The 17,444-nt window shown below is 29.2% G+C and overlaps 1 protein-coding gene across 2 annotated transcripts in view; it reads left to right on the top strand.

The window, feature by feature from the left end:
• The window catches only part of LOC122512665 (zinc finger protein rotund-like), a 351,867-nt gene that overhangs the window by 107,351 nt on the left and 227,072 nt on the right, over positions 1–17,444 (top strand). The window contains exons 1-2 of one of the 2 annotated variants that reach the window (XM_043628634.1): positions 8,825–9,166; positions 16,780–17,022. In XM_043628634.1, the coding sequence (XP_043484569.1) occupies positions 8,840–9,166; positions 16,780–17,022 (570 nt within the window). In that variant the 5' untranslated portion in view covers positions 8,825–8,839. Of the gene's footprint in view, positions 1–8,824; positions 9,167–16,779; positions 17,023–17,444 lie in introns of those variants that run through there. The other variant, XM_043628635.1, reaches the window with a different exon arrangement.

The raw sequence follows: 17,444 nt of genomic DNA, 5'->3' as shown, positions 1-17,444 counted from the left end.
TAATTCTTGTCTCCAGAAAAATATTTTAGTTTTTGTACAGAAAAATATATTTTAATTAATGTCCCTAGGAAAATATTTTACTTTATGTCCCGAGAAGAATATTTCAACTTCTGTCCCAAGAAAAATATTTAAATTCTTGTTCTTAAAAAATCTTTGTTTTTGTCCCCAAATGAATATTTTAATTTCCGTCCCTAGGAAAATATTTTAACGTGCTGCGAGGAAAGTAGTTTAATTCTTGTATCTAGAAAAGTATTTTTGTCCCTGTAAAAATAATTCGATTTTTGTCCCTAGGGGAGTATTTTACTCTTTGTCCCAAGAAGAATATTTTGACTTCTGTTCCTAGGAAGTATTTTACTTCTTATCCCAAGAATAATATTTTGTCTTCTTTTCTTAGGAAAGTATTTTAATTCTTGTCTCTAGAAAAATATTTTAGTCTTTGTCCCTCGAAAAATAATTTAATATCTGTCCCAAGTGGAGTTTTTTACTTTTTGTCCCGTGAAGAATATTTTAACTTTTGTCCTAGGAAAATATTTTTAATATTAATCCCTGGGAAAATATTTTTATTCATGTCTCTAGAAAAATATTCTAGTTCTTGTCCCAAAAAGAATAGTTTAACTTCCGTCCCGAAAAGAAGATTTTAATTTGTGTCACTAGAAAAATAATTTACTTTTTGTCTCGAGAAGAATATTTTAACTTTTGTTCCTAGAAAGTTATTTTAATTCTTGCCTCTAAAAAAATATTTTTATTTTTGTCCCAAAAATACTTTAATTGATGTCCCTAGAAAAATATATTAATTTTTGTCCCATATATTATATTTTAACTTTTCACCACAGCAGTCGCGTTTTCTGAAGCAAATAAATTTTTTCAAATTAATATTCGTAACTTTTTTCTAAAAACAAAAAAAAAAGAAAAATTGTTTGCGATTAAAAAAATTAAATATTACAAAAGTGAGAGTAATAAGAGAGTGAGATTAAGAGAGAGATGAGAGGAGAGGGAAAGAAAGATTTTTCAAAGAGAAATGAAAACCGGATTTAAGAAACTAACTTAAAGTTGGGCGAATTAATTTCTCGAGACCCTTGAATGAATCCTGAGAGGTGGTGAGAGGCTCTGAGTGGTTGAAGTGTCGGTTACTTGACGATGCCGGGGTGGGGGGAACACGCTTGGCGGCAAGGGAGTGGTGGGGGGAAAGGGCGCAGAGAATAGAGTGTAAGGTTGGCAAAGTGGAAGGCCACAGGCCGCGTTACGGTAAAGTTAGAAGTTAGTTACACAAAGGAGAGTGAGAGAGGGGGACGGGGACGGGGACAGGGGTTTCCCTCATCTGCATATCTGCACCCTTCCACCTCCCTCCACCCACTTGCTCCCCTCTCCCTTACGCCCTCGACCCTCTGCCAACGGCACCACTTTCCTCGTTTACCACCCCATTCCACGATCACTGTGCCGAGCTGTTCAACAAGTGGTTCTTCAGTTTAGCACCCGGCTTAGCGCTTCTTTAATTTCCCTCCAACAAACACACCTTCCACGTCAATTGACCTGACACTCTCTCTCACTCTCTTTCTCTCTCTCTTTACCACCCACTCCTAATTTTTCTCTGGTTGACAAAAATTTCCAATTTCATCTTTTACGAAAAAAATTTTTCTTTTTTTATTTTTCTATTTTGAAAAAGTTTAATAATTGGTTCATTTAATTAGAAAAAAATTCGCAAAACTAGGAAAAGTCGCATAAGTAAACAATTATTAAAAAAAAAGTATTTTCCTTTAAAAAAAATACAAAAAAATTTAGATTCTACAAAGAAAGTAATTTTCTAATTAAAAAAAAATATTTTTTTTATTTATAAATGTTCTTTTCTATTTCCAAAAAGTATATGTTACTTAAAAAAATTATTTTTTCTCTAAAAAAGTTATTCTTTATTTTTAAAAAGTTATTTTCTACTTAAAAAAGTTATTTTCTATTTAAAAAAAAGTATTTTCTAATTCGAAAAGTTATTTCTTATTTTTAAAAAATTATTCTCTTTTTGAAAAAAATTATTTTACACTTAAAAAAGTTACTTTCTATTTAAAAAAGTTATTTTTAATTTTTGAAAACTTAATTTCCGTTTGAAAAAGTTATTTTCTAGTAAAAAAAAATTTTTTTATTTAAAAAAATTATTTTCTATTATTCAAATCATTTTTCATTTTAAAAAACTTATTTTCTTCTTACAAAAGTTATTTTCTATTAGACAAAAATTATTTTCTACTGACAAAAGTTATTTTCTATTTTATAAAGTGATTTCTTATTCTTAAAAAATTATTTTCTATATGGAAAAAGTTATTTTCCACCTACAAATGTTAATTTCTATTTAAAAAAGTTATTTAATGCCCGTAAATAAATAAAATAAAAACTTATTTTTTTAAATGTTCTTTTTTATTACAACAAAATTTGTTTATTTTTTAAAAAAATTATTTTCTATGAAAACTAATAAATTCTTTATGCTTAAAAAATTATTTTCTGTTTTAAAAAGTTAGTTTTCATTTTAAAAAATTTATTTTCTACTAAAAGAACTTGAATTCCGTTAAAAAAAGTTATTTTCTACTAAAAAAAGTTATTTTCGATGTATAAAAGTGTTTAATTTCTACTTAAAGAACTTTATTTCTATTTAAGAATGTTATTTTCTATTTAAAAAAATTATTTTCTAATTAGAAAAATTATTTTCTTTTTGAAAAAAAAATTTGTTCTATTAAAAAAAAATTCTTTCCTACTTAAAGAATTATTTCCTGTTGGAAAGAAATGAAATTCAATTCAGAAATGTATTTTATATTTAAAAAAATAATATTTTTCTATCACAACAAATTATTTTTTCTTGAAAAAAGTTTTTATTTTTTTAAAAAAAACCGTTTTTTGATAGACAAATAAAAAATTCTTTTTAATAGAAATTAGAAATAGAAGAAAAAATAAAAAAGTAATTTGGGGTGTAAATCTTTTTTAAAACTTTTTTTAAAAGAGAAAAAAATTATTGTTTTAAAAAATAAAACACTAAATAAAATATCTTTGGTAACAAACTAAAAAGTCTAGTGGCGCAAATATTAAAGTTCAAAAATTGAACTTTTTTCCTCTAGTTCTAAAAAAAAAAAAAAAAATTTGCAAATTGAAAATTGATTTAATTTTTTTTTGTCAAAAACTTTTGGTGCAGATCGTGTTGCCTTCACTCGCAATATACAGAGAGAGGAGTAAATTTATTTTCCTTTCCGACTTTTCACGCCGCTTAGAAAATTATGAGACCAATTGAGATAAACGATCTCTTGGGAAAGTTACTTTTGTCGAATAATTTCATTCTCCCAAAGTGATTATATAGAGAGACGGAGGGAAATAAAAAGAGAGAGTTCATGAGAGACAGAAAAATGTCAAAATTAAGGGGTGGGGGAAATTTTCCGCTTTTTTTTTTTTTTTTTTTTTTTTTTTTTTTTTAATCGAAGAGAGAGGGAGAGAGAAAAAAGATCTAAGAGAAATAGTAATAGAGAGATGAAGAGAGTTCAAATGTGACAAAAAATGATGACAGTAAGAAAAGATAATGTCCCAGTTTTAAAAAAAAATTTTTTACTTTTTTTATTTTGTTTTTTTACATTTTTTTTGTTCATCGAAAAGAGACAGAAAAGGTCTAAGTGAAATAGTAGTAGAGCGACAGAGAGAGTTAAAGAATAACAGAAAAGTGATAATAGTAAGAAGAGATAAAAAAAACTGGGACATTATGTCCCAGTTTTTTTTCTTGGTTTTTATTGATTTTTTCTGACTTTTTTTAAATCAAAAAGAGAGAGAAAAGGCCTAAGAGAGACAGTAGTAAATCTAAAGAGACGGAGAGAGTTCAAGAGTGACGAAAAAAATGATGGCAGTAAAAAAAGATAATGTCCCAGTTTTTTTTTTTTTTTTTTTAATTGTAGAGTGAGAAAATCTATAGTAAAAATAGAATAGAATAAAATAGTGGAAACCTAAGAAAGTCAAGGAAAATTCTCAAGACTAAAAATTCGATTCGCAAAAGAAAAACCTTAATAAAAATAATTTCCTAACTGTTAGTGACGGAAAATGACCCCCACCTCTTTTTTCCGGAACCGGAAGTAGTGAGGCAGGTAGGGTTAGGTCATCGACACACGCACACACACACACAAGATGAACGTGACTCTCACCCAGTTTTAAAGATTCTCATTCAAGGAACGAGAGAGGTAGGTATTTTTTTTCTCCTCATATATATAACGGTGCATCCCCAATTACCATTATACTATTGACATGCAGATCGTTTCACACTCGGGATCCTTTTTTTCTTTTTCGATCATTCTTAAATAGCCTCATGAAAACCAGCCCTCTTTTTTTCTCCCTTGGCTCCTTCTCTCTCTTTTTCTTTTTTACTCTTTCTGTATCCACGCGATCCCGTTTTTTTTCTATTGCGGTGAGCGAATACAATATTATTTGTGTTTTGGTTTTTTAGGGCGGCACCCGGAAGAGAAACAAGAAAGAGTGATAGAGAGAGAGAGGTGGATTTCTTGAAAAGTTTTTTTTACAATTGCCCGTATTTTGAGAACTCAAGGGTCCTTGTATTTTTTTTTTGATCTTCTCTTCCGTATCCACCTTCCTCTATTTTACCACAAAGAACGTCGAAATGCTTTCTATTCGCGTGAGAAGGCAAAAAATGGGAGAGATTATTTTCCATGAGAAAAAGTTTATTTCCTATTTTTTTAAAAAACTGATTTTCGAAAAAGTTAATTTAAACTTTTTGAATAGAGTTATTAAATTTTATATTTAATTTAGAATTGCTCTTTAGGAAAATATTTATACTTTTTAGTGAAAAAAAATATTTTGCCTTTTGTCAGTAGAAAAATATTTTAATAATTTTTGTCTCTAGGTAAATATCTTAATTCTTGTCTCTAGGAAACCATATAAGATTTTTTCCTGTTAAAAATACCAATTCTGTCCCTAGGAAAATATTTTACTTTCTGTCCCGAAAATAATATTTTAACTTCTGTCCCTGAGAAAATATTTTAATATTTGTCCCTAAAAATATTTTAATGTTTGTCCCTAGAAAAATATTTAACTTTTAGTCCCATAGGAATATTTTAATTTTTGTCCCTAGGAAAATATTTTACTTTCTGTCCCGAGAAAAATATTTTAACTCTTCTCCTTAAAACTTTTTTTTTACTTTCTGTCCCAAGAAAAATATTTTAATCCTTGTCCCCAAGAAATTATTTTACTTTCTGTCTCTAAGGAATATTATAATGTTTGTTCTTAGAAAAATATTTAAATTCTTGTTTCAAAAAAATTATTTTAGCTTCTGTCCCGAGAAAAATATTTTAATTTTTTCTCTAAAAAAATTGTTTCTTTGCTAGGAAAATTTTTTAATCCATATTTCTAGAAAAATAATTTAGTTTTTGTCCAGTGTAAAAGATTATAAATTCTGTCCCTAAGAAAATATTTTAATTCTGTCATCTAAAAAAATATTTCATCTTCTGTCCCAAAAAAATATTTCAATTTTTGCCCCTGGTAAAATATTTTACTTGTTGTCCGGAAAAGAATATTTTAACTTTTGTTCCTAAGAAAATAATTTAATTCTTGTTTCTAGAAAAATATTTTACTGTTTATCTCTAGAAATACATTTTACTTTCTGTCCCTAATAGAAAAGTTTATTTTTTGTCCCGAAAAAAATATTTTTTAACTCTTGTTCTTAGAAAATTCTTTTAGTTTAATTAACCCGAGAAAAATATATAATTTTCTGTCCCGAAAAGAATATTTTAACTTCTGTCCTATAAAAATATTTTATTTTTGTCCAGAGAAAAATATTTAAATGTTTGTCCCGAAAAGAATATTTTAACTTCTGTCGCTACAAAAATATTTTAATTCTTGCCTATAAAGAAATATTTTAGTTTTTATCCTGAAAAAAATATTTTAATTTCTGTCCCTAGGAATATATTTTAATTCTTTTTTTAAAAAAAAAATTTCGTATTTGTCCCTGATAAAATACTTTTACTTTTTGTCTGGTGATAAATATTTTAACTTCTGTTCGTAAGTAAATATTTTGATTCTTGTATCTAGAAAGATATTTTACTTTTTGTCCCTAGAAGAATATTCTAATTTTTGTCCCAAAAAAAATTTTAATTCCTGTCCCTATGAAAATATTTTAATTCTTGACCTTAAAAACTCTTTTACATTTTGTCCCGAGAAAAATATTTTAATTCTTATTTCTAGATAAATATTTTAGTTTTTGTCCCGAGAAAAATATTTTAACTTCTGTCCCTTAGAATATATTTTAATTTTTGTCCGCAGAAAAATATGTTAATTCTTGTCTCTAGAAAAATATTTTAGTTATTTTCCACGGAAAAATATTATAATTCCTGTCCCTAGGAAAATCTTTTAATTCTTGTCCCAAAATTCTTTTTAATTTTCTGTCCCGAAAATAATATTTTAACTTCTGGCTCCAGAAATATATTTTAATTCTTGTCTCTTAAAAAATTATTTAACACTTGTCTCTGGTAAAATATTTTAATTTCTGTCCCTAGGAAAATATTTTACCTTTTGTCCCACAGATCATATTTTAATTTTATAATGATGAACCCAAAATTCAAAATGATACTGACTACAATAATTTTTGTTTAGTAAAAAATTTTCTATTGTTTTATAAGAACTGCTTGAGAAAAAAATGTCTCCCCCAGAAGAAAAGAGAGAGGCCACGAGAAGTGGTGAAAAAAATTTCCAGTAAAATTCTATTTCGTGCCTAACGTCGACGACGCCTCGATGTGTGTTACGTTCTTTCGAGAGGCGAATGGGGGGGGGGTGAATGAGGGTGGTAACCACCCACAATATATTTTCTCTTTTTTTTCTCTCTATACTTTCCTTCCAATCGTCGCGCGCAGAATGCACTGCGCATCTATCCTCATTCCCTCCTTTGACTGTCGCGGGAACTGCCCTCCATATATTCCACCCCCCCTCCCCCTCTCTCCACTTTTTTTTCTTCTATTTTTTTCACCATCGCCTTTTATTTCCGCTTTTTTTTCTCTCCATCCAATTCGTGGTGCGCCCGCGCGCACGCCTCTGTTGGAAAAATATCTATATTTATCTGTTTCTTCGCGGGTTCCTCGCGCCCAACTCTACGACTTTTTCTTCACTTTTTACAAAAAAAAAAAAGAATAGAAAAGAAAGAAGAAAAAACCCACCACCACCACCCACCCTCTTATATCCTCGGGCGGTAACAGCCACCCAACCACCTTCTTCTCCTCCTACTTCTTCTTCTTTTGCAGCCTTGGCGGAGAAGAGAAAAAGGAAGTAAAAAAGAACACGACGTAGACGGCGAAGCGTGCGCGCCTTTCCTTGGCGAGGAGAGAGCGCCGGCTTCCGCTTCCTTATACTCAGCCGCGAACTGCATCAACCAGTCGCGCGGTTCCTCCGGTCGCGCACATAAGAAAACCTCAATTCCGGTCTTGAGAAAACTCCCCCACCCCCCCAACCTATCGTCAACAAGCGAGAGAAATTGATTTGAATTTCAATTAACGGTTTGGCGCGCGGGAAAAATTTCGATCCGCACACGACGACTGCCGGTCAGTGACTGACCGTCCGGCTACCCCCACCACACGCCGGCGCCACACGCACGAAGTCACGCGCCGCGCTTCCCACGCACAAGGCCCGCCTCCCTTCCAATCCGCGCGTCGAGGCCCCACTGTCTCATTGGCGCGCCTCCCACCACTCCGCGCGTCCAGGGCCCGCTGTCTCATTGCTCCGCCCACTTCTCTCTCTTTCCTTTTCCTTCCCACGTCGAGGCTCCGCCCACTTCTTCCTCAGGCCTGTCCTTTTTAATCTCTCTATCCTTCCAGTGGTGAATTCCCTTCTCTTCCTCTATCCTTTCAGTGAAAATTCTCCTCCTCGAGGCCCAGCTTTCTAATTGGTCCGCGCATATTTAATTCCCTTTCCTTTCAGTGACAATTTCCTTCCTGGAGGACCTCCCCTTTTTTTCCACTAATTACTTCCTTCCTCGAGGCTCCGCCCACTTCTCCCCCCACCTCTTCATTCAACCAGTGATAATTTCCCGAATTCAGTGATGGAAGAGGAGCGTGAAATCGCCGACGAAGAGGAACCTCCCTCCCCCACCAGAATATTAATGAATTCTGGAGGAACTCTACGACTTCCGGATCGAAAGATCGCGCTCAAGTTTCTCGATGCCTTTCAACAGCAACAACGCCCGTCGGACAATTAACTAAAACAAAAGAAAATTCTTTCTGCCAAATTTTTGCGAGCGTTCCTTTTTTTTCCAACGAGGCGATTGATGATCAACCAAAGTTCCTATTTTTCAATTTACAAACAAATTTCCTAGTCCGTAGTTTTTTGGAAAGCAGAATAATGGCGTAATTAAAAAATTACAAAAAAAAAATAAAGTTCCTAACTATTTAATGATAATAAACAGTTCCTTAGATTAGCGAGTAAAAATAGGCGTCCATAATTTTTACCAAGGACTGATTACTAATATAATTATAATAAAATAAATACAAAAAAAACGAAAACAACGCACTGTGTCTTAAGATTGCAAATCTTTTCCAACTTCTATTTTCCGAATATTAAAAAAAAAGTGCGGTTCATTTTAAGGAACAGAGGAATATATCTATATACACTTCTACAAATTAGAATTATATTCATATATGTATTTAAAAATTCGCAGAATGCGAAAATAAACCTTAACGACTGTATAAAAAAAAACATAACCTAAAAAGGTAAAAGAAAATAGAAATTAAAAAAATTTATTTAAAAATGAAAAAATCTCACTCTTGAGAATTTTTGGAAAAAAAAATTTTTTTTTCCAAAACGGGGCAAGGGGGTAAAAAAGGAGAAAAATAAAATGTCGACTGTCAGCGTTGTTTCGAATTCATCGGTGGAAATTGAGACGGATTCGTCGAATGATGAGACGTCGAGTAAGGATGATGTGCGGCAGGATCGAAAATTTATTTTGCCAAATGAACTTTATAAGAATTTATTGGCACGGGCAGTTTTGGGTAAAACGGTACTTAATCGTAATCTTCATTTCAAGGACAATATTGTTCATTTCAAGGACAATATCAATGCGCTCGACGCACTTAAGGATTTGAAGGACATCAAGAATATTAATGTCAGCAGTGTACCGGCATTTCCCCGAAATTTCGCTCTACATCGAGACGATCACGATGAGGTATTTTTTGGAAAATTTTTTTTATTTTTAATTTAAGTTTCAGTATTTTTTTTTTTTCGTTTTTGAGAAACGAAAACTTTTTTCACGGAAAAGAATAATTATTATTGATTATCATTCCTTTGCCCGGAAATTGCCCGTAAAACATAAATTTTAATTTTTCGTGACCGTAAATTAAATTAATAATTTTTATAGAAAGAAAGTAGTTTGTTCCTTATTTCAGGATTGAAAACAAAGAATTATTATTGTTAATTATAAATTCCTTGCCCGGAAATTCCCCGTAAACAATAAATTTTAATTTTTCGTGCCCGCAAATTAAATTAATAATTTTTATGGATAGAAAGAAGTTGGTTCCTTATTTACAGGTTGAAGAGAAAGAAGAATTATTATTTTGAATTTAAATTCCTTTGCCCGGAAATACCCGTAAAAATTAAAATTTTGATTTTTTGTGCCCGGAAATTTGCAAAGAAATTAAATTTTTAATTTTTATAGATAGAAAAAAGTTGGTTTCTTATTTCCAGGTTAGAAACAAAGAAGAATTATTATTGTGCATTATAAATTCTTTGCCCGGAAATTCCTGTAAAACATAAATTTTAATTTTTCATGCCCGGAAAATAAATTTATTATTTTTATAGATAGAAAGAAATTAATTCCTTATTTCCAGGTTTAAAACCGAAGAAGAATTATTATTGTGAATTATAATTTCCTTGCCCGGAAATTCTCCATAAAAATAAAAATTTTAATTTTTTGCGTGCCGGGAAATTCCAAAAAAAATTAAAATTTTTATTTTCATAGATAAAAAGGAGTTGGTTCCTTATTTTTGGGTTAAAAACAAAGAAAAATTATTATTATTATTATTATTTTGAATTTAAATTTCTTTGCCCGGAAATTCCCGTAAAAAAATTTTAGTTTTTCATGCCAGTATTTTGAAATGGAAAGAAACAGGTTCCTTTTACTCAGGTTAAAAAAAAACGCTACCTTGAAAGAATTTGACAAATTTTGGAAAAAAGAAAATTTATTAAATTTCTTTTGATTTTCTTTTGGGGACATTTTGGAAATATTTTTTTATTTTCATTTTCAAAATTTAAAACTGAATTAGAATATGTTTAGGTACATTCAAAAGATTTAAACTGCCCGGAAAAATATTTGTTTTCTGACAGAAAAAATATTTCGTAATGTAAAAAATATTTCCCTGCCCGGAAATTTTCCAAAAAGTAACAAATTCAATTTTTAATGTCCGGATATTAAAATATAAATAAATTGTTTCTTTATTTCCGAGTAAAAATCGAGCGCTATTTTGAATAAATTTGGCAAATTTTTCAAAAAATAAAATTTTCAAAAATATTTTTGAGATCTTTTTAAAAATATTTTTATTTTTGTTTTTCGAAAAAAGAAAACTGAATTAAAATTTATTTCACTAAAATTAAGTTTAATGTGCCCAGAGTTTAGAATACAATCGATATTCTGTCAATAAAAAATATTTTTTAATGCCAGGAAAAATTTTTTAATTTTAATATTTTTAGTACTTTTGTAGCCGTAGATTCTTAAAACTAAAATTTAATATTTTTGTAGAACTCCAAATTGTTATTTACTGCCCGGTTTTTCAATATATTTTTCATAGATTCAATTACTCAAAAATGCTAAATTCCGGGCAGAAAAATTGCTTTTTACTGCCCGGATTTCTTTTATATTTTCATATAAAATTCGAATACTCAAAAATGTAAAAAATTACTTTATACTGCCCGGATTTTTTGTATTTTCTTTTCTGAGTTTCAACGTCGAAAAAAACAAAAAAATTCCGGCACAAAAAATTGTTTTTTACTGCCCGGATTTTCTGATTTTTTCTGTTAATATTAAAACACTTAAAAGCGCAGAAATCATGGCACGAAAAATTGTTTTACGCTGCACAAATTTTTTCATGTCTTCTTTGGAAATTCAAATCACTTAAAAGCGCAAAAATCCGGGCAAAACAAAATTTCTTTTTACTGTCAGGATTTTTTATGTCTTCCTTTTAAACTCAAAGACCCAAAAATACAAAAATACGGGTACGAAATTTTTTTTACTTGTTAACAAAGTTAATTATTTTTTCCGGACAAATAAAATATTTTTAAAATACTACTTTTTTAAAATTAAAATTTTTAATTTTAAAGTTTTATATTTAAATTCTTGAATTCTCAATTTTTAAGCTTAAATTCGAAAATTGTAAAATAAAAATTTTCAATTCGAATTTTTAAATTTAAATTCCAAAGTTTTAAATTCAAAATTTTCATTCGCAATTTTTAATTTGAAAACATTCACTTAAAAAATCATAAAACAGAAAATTTTTTATATCCAAAAAAGAAAGAAAAATCAAAACTAAGTAAATCACAATATCGACTTATGAATGAAAGAATCATTATTACATTTACTCGCCTATTATTTTTTTTCTCCCTTTTTATATTTTTCTCTTTCATCCATTGAGACAGCTGAAATCTTATCTATTTTGGCACGAGTGCAATCGTGGACTTTTAAAAAATCCCAGTGAAACCTTTGGCACCGTTACATTCGAGAATGGAAACCCTGATCTCTATTTGGCCTTCGTACCCTGATTACGATATTCGGTGAGAATAGAAAATCGATTGTCAAACTATGAACACCTTCTGTGTGAATTTATCTCTCTCTCTCTCTCTCTCTGTGTGTGTTTTTATACGTATGTTTGTATGTGGTGTGTGTGTCTGTGTCGTTGTCCTTTCTCGCGTTACATGTTCTCCAATAATTTCTTGTCGCCTGTCCTTTTCATACGTCAATAACAATTTTCCGCTAGCCCATTATATCCTAATAAAAATTACAGGGAAAATCGTTTTTCTCATCATCGACTTTTTTCTTCGTGTCAACTTTTTTTTTCTCTCATCTGTTTTTGTTTTTTTTTTGCGAGGCTAACATTTATTTTTATTTCATATTTTCTGATTTTTTAGTTTATAATTTCTCATGTGATTATTTAATTCATTTTTTTGCAATCGGAATATTTTTATTGTTATTTCTTTTCAATGTTTTATTTTAAATTTATTTTTGTATTTTTTTTCTTATTCGGCCCATTTCCTACTGTAATTAATTTTTTCTTGTATTATTTTTTTATTCAGCTCATTTCCTACTGTAATTAATTAATTTTTTTATTTTTATTAATTGCAATAGGAAATGAATTTCCTTCTGTAATTAATTTTTTTCTTACTTTTAGTTTAATTAGATTATATTTTTAGATGAACTAGACTGTCTGCGGCTTTTAGTTGAGACGCTCAGCTTATATATCAAGAGGCTCCGCCTACTTTCTCCCCACTCTCCGTTGGCACGTCACTCGGTCGTACTCGGAGACGCCGTTCGACTCTCTCCGCCGGTAGGCTCCGCCTACTTTTCCCCACTCTTCGCAGGCGCGCCGCTCGGTAGCTTTCGGAGTCGACGTTCGGCTCTCTCCGCCTGTAGGCGCCGCCTACTTTCTCCCCACTCTTCGCCTGATGTATTACTCGGACGCTTTCGGAGTCGATGATCGGCTGCCTTCGCCAAAAGGCCACCAAAAACTTATTTCCTTATTAAATTTTTAGTAAATTTAGAATCAAATAAAATAAATGTAAGTTGGTAGTAAAAATTACAAACAATAAATAAATTAATATTTAAATTATTTTTAATAATTTTGTACTAAAAATTAAAATTGATGTAAATACAAAAAATTAGAATATGAGCAATAATTACAAAATTAAAATAAAACTGATAGTGATAAGTAGTTGATATTTTGATTTCAACAGAAATCGACAAAAAGAAATTCAATATAAACAATAATCACAAAATAAAAGTGATAGTGATAAGTAGTTGATATTTTGATTTCAACAGAAACCGACAAAAAGAAATTTAATATAAACAATAATCACAAAATAAAAGTGATAGTGATAAGTAGTTGATATTTTGATTTCGACAGAAATCGACAAAAGCAAATTTAAAAAAATTTGTTTACTTTGATATTTTTTTTAAATTCTAGTTTTCCTTTAAAATTTGTTTTTAATTTCAAGTTTTATTTTGTATTTTTTCTATTTTTAAGTTTACTTTTGTATTTCATGTTTAATTCTGTATTTGTCTTCTGTCTTCAAATTTGATTTTTTATTTTAATTTTGCCATTATTTTTCAATTGTATTTTTGTTTTTTAATTTAAATTACAAATTAATATTTTGTTTTTTATTTTTTATTTCAGTTTTAATTTATAAAAAATATTACATAAATATTTATTTAAATGCCTAATGATAAAATAAATACCGCTCGCTTTTAGTTTCTACTCAAAGGTAAAGAGAAAAAAAAGAGAATATTTTTTTAAAATTAATTTTGCAATTAAGAATTTTTTCATTTTACAAAGTTGACAGTATTTTTGAGAAAAAAAAATACTAACACAATTAGTGGCGTAATTTTTCATATCTAGAGGCAATAATATTTCGCGCACTTTTCTCACCCTTATTAAAACGTTAAGCGAAAAATGCAACTCATATACAATCACACATGTCTCATTAAAAGCAAAATTATTTTTTTTTATTAATTTTTGTTTGCTTTAAAAAAAATTTTTTTCTTTTCTTTCAATGTTCATAAATTGTTCATACAAACGAGATTATTATCTCCCATGCGAAAAAATATAGAAAATATTTTTAAAGAAGAAAAAAATATAAATATAGAAATATAAAAATATAGAAATACATAAATATATAAATATAAATAAATATACAACTATAAAAATATAGAAATACATAAATATATAAATATATATAAATATATATATATATTTATACATATATAAAAATGTAGAAATTCTAATTAATATTTATTTTTTTTAATAATTATATAATTATAAAAAAGAACCTAAAATATAATTCGAATTCAGTTAAGTTTGTAACTATAATATTTTTCCTTTCTCTTCGCGGTGGGCGGATTTTTTATTTTAATTTTTAAATAAGCAATAAAGTTACAACAAATTCATTTGCGTGTGCATAAAAATAAAAAAAAATTTTATAGATTATTTTAGGAGAAGAAAAAAATTTCTTTTCCTTTTCCAACTTTTATTGTGTAGTTAAAAATTGAAAAATTAGGATTTAAAAGTCAGTTGAGGACTGGTGCGCATGCGCACGTGCGTTAGCGCTAAACATTAAATCAAACGACGACATAATAAAAATATTAAAAATCGCACACGACATAAGCGCGCGAGCGTTCAAGGATAACGATTTCTGTTGGAATATAAGTATATATATATTAAAATATATTTATGCAACAAACCAGAGAGAATCGACAGCAGTTATGACAACTCTGTAATTACGCTATTTCAAAAAAAAAAAAAAAAACTGTAGCAGATGCATAAATATTTGTTTAATAAAGATCTGTGCGCAAATCGCGTTTTTAATTTTTTAAATACTTTTACTTTTTATTTTTTTTAATGCTATTTTAATATTTCAAAGTTTTTTTATTTTTTCAATTTTGCTTCCTTAATTTATATTTGTTTTTTATTTTTTTACTTTGGTTTTTACTCATTTTTGTTTCCCTTAATTTAATTTTTTTATTTTCTATTTTTCTTTTTTCTCTTCTTTTATTTTCGTTCTTTTATCTTTTTCATTTTGGTTTTTATTTATTTACTTTTGTCTTCCTTATGTTTATTATTTATTTTTCTTCATTTTTTTATTTTTTTAAATTTTGTTTTTCTATATTTTTGACTTTTGTTTTTTTATTTTACTATTTCTATTACTTATTTTTAATTTTTTATAGTCTTTGATTTTCCTAGTTACTTTTTGTTCGATTTCCATTTTTTACTTTTGTTTATCCACTTTTTTATTTTCGTGTCTTTACGTAAAGCGAGAAATAGAAAATTAAAAAAATATATTTAAAAAAATAGTAAGATAAATATAAAAAGAGAAAATAATTTTTTAAGCTCGACTACAAATAAAGAAGGAAATATATTTATTTATAATTACACACCGGACATGTAAAACTGTAGGTTACAAAAAATTTATTTACTCACTCCTTACCATCAAAAAATAAAAAAAAAATTAATTACCAAAAAGAAAACTAAACTTTCTTTAACGGCAGTTCTCACGAGCCAGTGTTGAGAGCCAATTAACAATTTAATCTCAAAAGTACTCATTAAATTGAGCCTGATTAATTACCCTCGGTAGCGCCACGGGCCATCTCTTCGCTCTCAGTGTGTGTTGTCAACGCTTTTAAAATTAAAAAAAAATTTCCTCTTTTCTTTTTTAAAATTTTTTTTTCTAAATTTCTTTTTAAATTTTTTCCTTAATTATATTTTTTCTCTCTAACAATTGAAATATTTAGCAAAAAAAACAAACAACATAATTTTTGATTTTTTTCCTCTCTAGCAATTGAAATATTTAGCAAAAAAAAATAAAAAACAGAAACATTAGGACGTAAAAAAATTTACCTCTCAAGGTTACAAACTTGTACAGTTTATTTAATTACAGTAAACGTTTAGAGGAAAATGAATTTTATGGTTATTTAAACACAAAAGTCAAGACCCTGGAAAGACTAATAGTGCAATGAAAACATTGTTCATTAGCTCTCTGGAATTTATGTTTACATTTAGGACCTTGGACAAAGATAATTGAATTTCAATAATTTCACTTTTATATTTTCTTCTATTTCGCAATTTTCCGAGGCTTGGGTTATTTTTTTGCATTTTTCCCTCTTTCGAAAAATTATTCTTAATATTATTTTCTGTTCTTTTATTAACATCTATTAGATATTTTTGAAAAATATTTATTAATCTCAGTCCTAAAGTATTATAAATAATATATTTATTTATTTAGAAAATCAAGATAAAAAAATAAAATTTTCTTTGTGTTGGGGCGAAGGATATTTAAGGGGGTCCGTTGCGAGGTTCGAAATAGATAATAAATTCTAAATTCGCACATTTTCCCTTTTTTCAATTATAGGTCAGAATTTCACCTTAAAAAACCCTTTCCACTTGGGCACTAAAGAAACTCTTTTTAGTCTAGTTTCTTCTTCCTCTCTTAGCAGACTGGCTGTGGGCTTTGGTCGAGACGCTCGTCTTTATATACCAAGAGGCTCCGCCTACTTTCCCCCACTCTTTGCTGGCGCGCCGCTCGGTCGCTTTCGGAGTCGCCGTTCGGCTCTCTCCGCCGGAAGGCGCCGCCTACTTTCCCCCCCACTCCTCACTAGACGCGCTACTCGGGCGCTTTCGCAGTCGACGCTCGGCTGCCTCCGTCAAAAGGCGCCGTCTACTTTACCCCCACTCTTTTTTAGGGGGCGTCGCTTGTTTTCCTTACAAACAATCTTTTCGACATTCAGAACTCGTTCGACAGGGTATTTACCATAATCAAGACTTGAAGAAATATATATCAAACTGTGGAAAAAAATAAACAAACTAAAGTAAAACATGAGAAGTAAAAACAATTACTAAGAAGTAAAAAAATAAATGAAAGTGACAATGAAAAAAATTAATAAAAAGAAAAAAAATTACAGTGACAATGAAAAAAATTAATAAAAAGAAAAAAAATTACAGTGGCAATGAAAAAAATAAATAAAAAATTACTGATTCAATACGAGAATAAATAATAATAAAAAAAAATTTTTTTTTCTTACAGAAGGCGTCATTTGCTTGGACCGAGGGTGGCGAGGAAGGTGGAGGGGGAGGTGGCGGTGGAACCGGAGGAGCCGGAAGTGGAGGAACTGGCGCCACAGGGGGCGGTGGATTGGCCCATTGGGTCAGTGTCATGGCGGAGCACATTCACAATCCACATTCGGCCACCGGAGTCGGTGGTGTTCATCATCAACAGCAATCGCCACCGCAGCCACCCTATCCCTGGAACAATGGACTCTCCAGCGATGTAAGTCTTTCAAAACAATTTTTTTTTTAATTTAGCAGGGAAAAGTAAATTAATAAAATTAATTTCGGAAAGAAAAATAAATTAATAAAATACATTTAGCAAGGGAAAATTAAATAATAAAATTAATAACTTAGGGATGAAAAATAAATCCTTAAAATTAATTTAGAAAAGAAAATGAAATTGATAAAATTAATTTAGCGCGGAAAAATCATATAATTAATAATTTAGCAAAAAAAAAATAATGAAAGTAATTTGGGGAAGAAAAATAAATCATAAAAAATGAATTTAGCGCTGAAAAATAAAATAATACAATTAATAATTTAATAAAGAAAAACTAAATTAATACAAGTAATTTAGGGTAGAAGAATAAATTATTAAAAATAAATTTGGCGCGGAAAACAATAATACAATTAATAATTTAA

The sequence above is a fragment of the Leptopilina heterotoma genome, unplaced genomic scaffold, assembly GCF_015476425.1.
Source record: "Leptopilina heterotoma isolate Lh14 unplaced genomic scaffold, ASM1547642v1 Lhet_123, whole genome shotgun sequence".
NCBI lineage: Eukaryota > Metazoa > Arthropoda > Insecta > Hymenoptera > Figitidae > Leptopilina > Leptopilina heterotoma.
The sequence above is the reverse complement of the archived record's forward strand: the minus strand, read 5'-3'. Positions and strand labels throughout refer to the sequence as shown.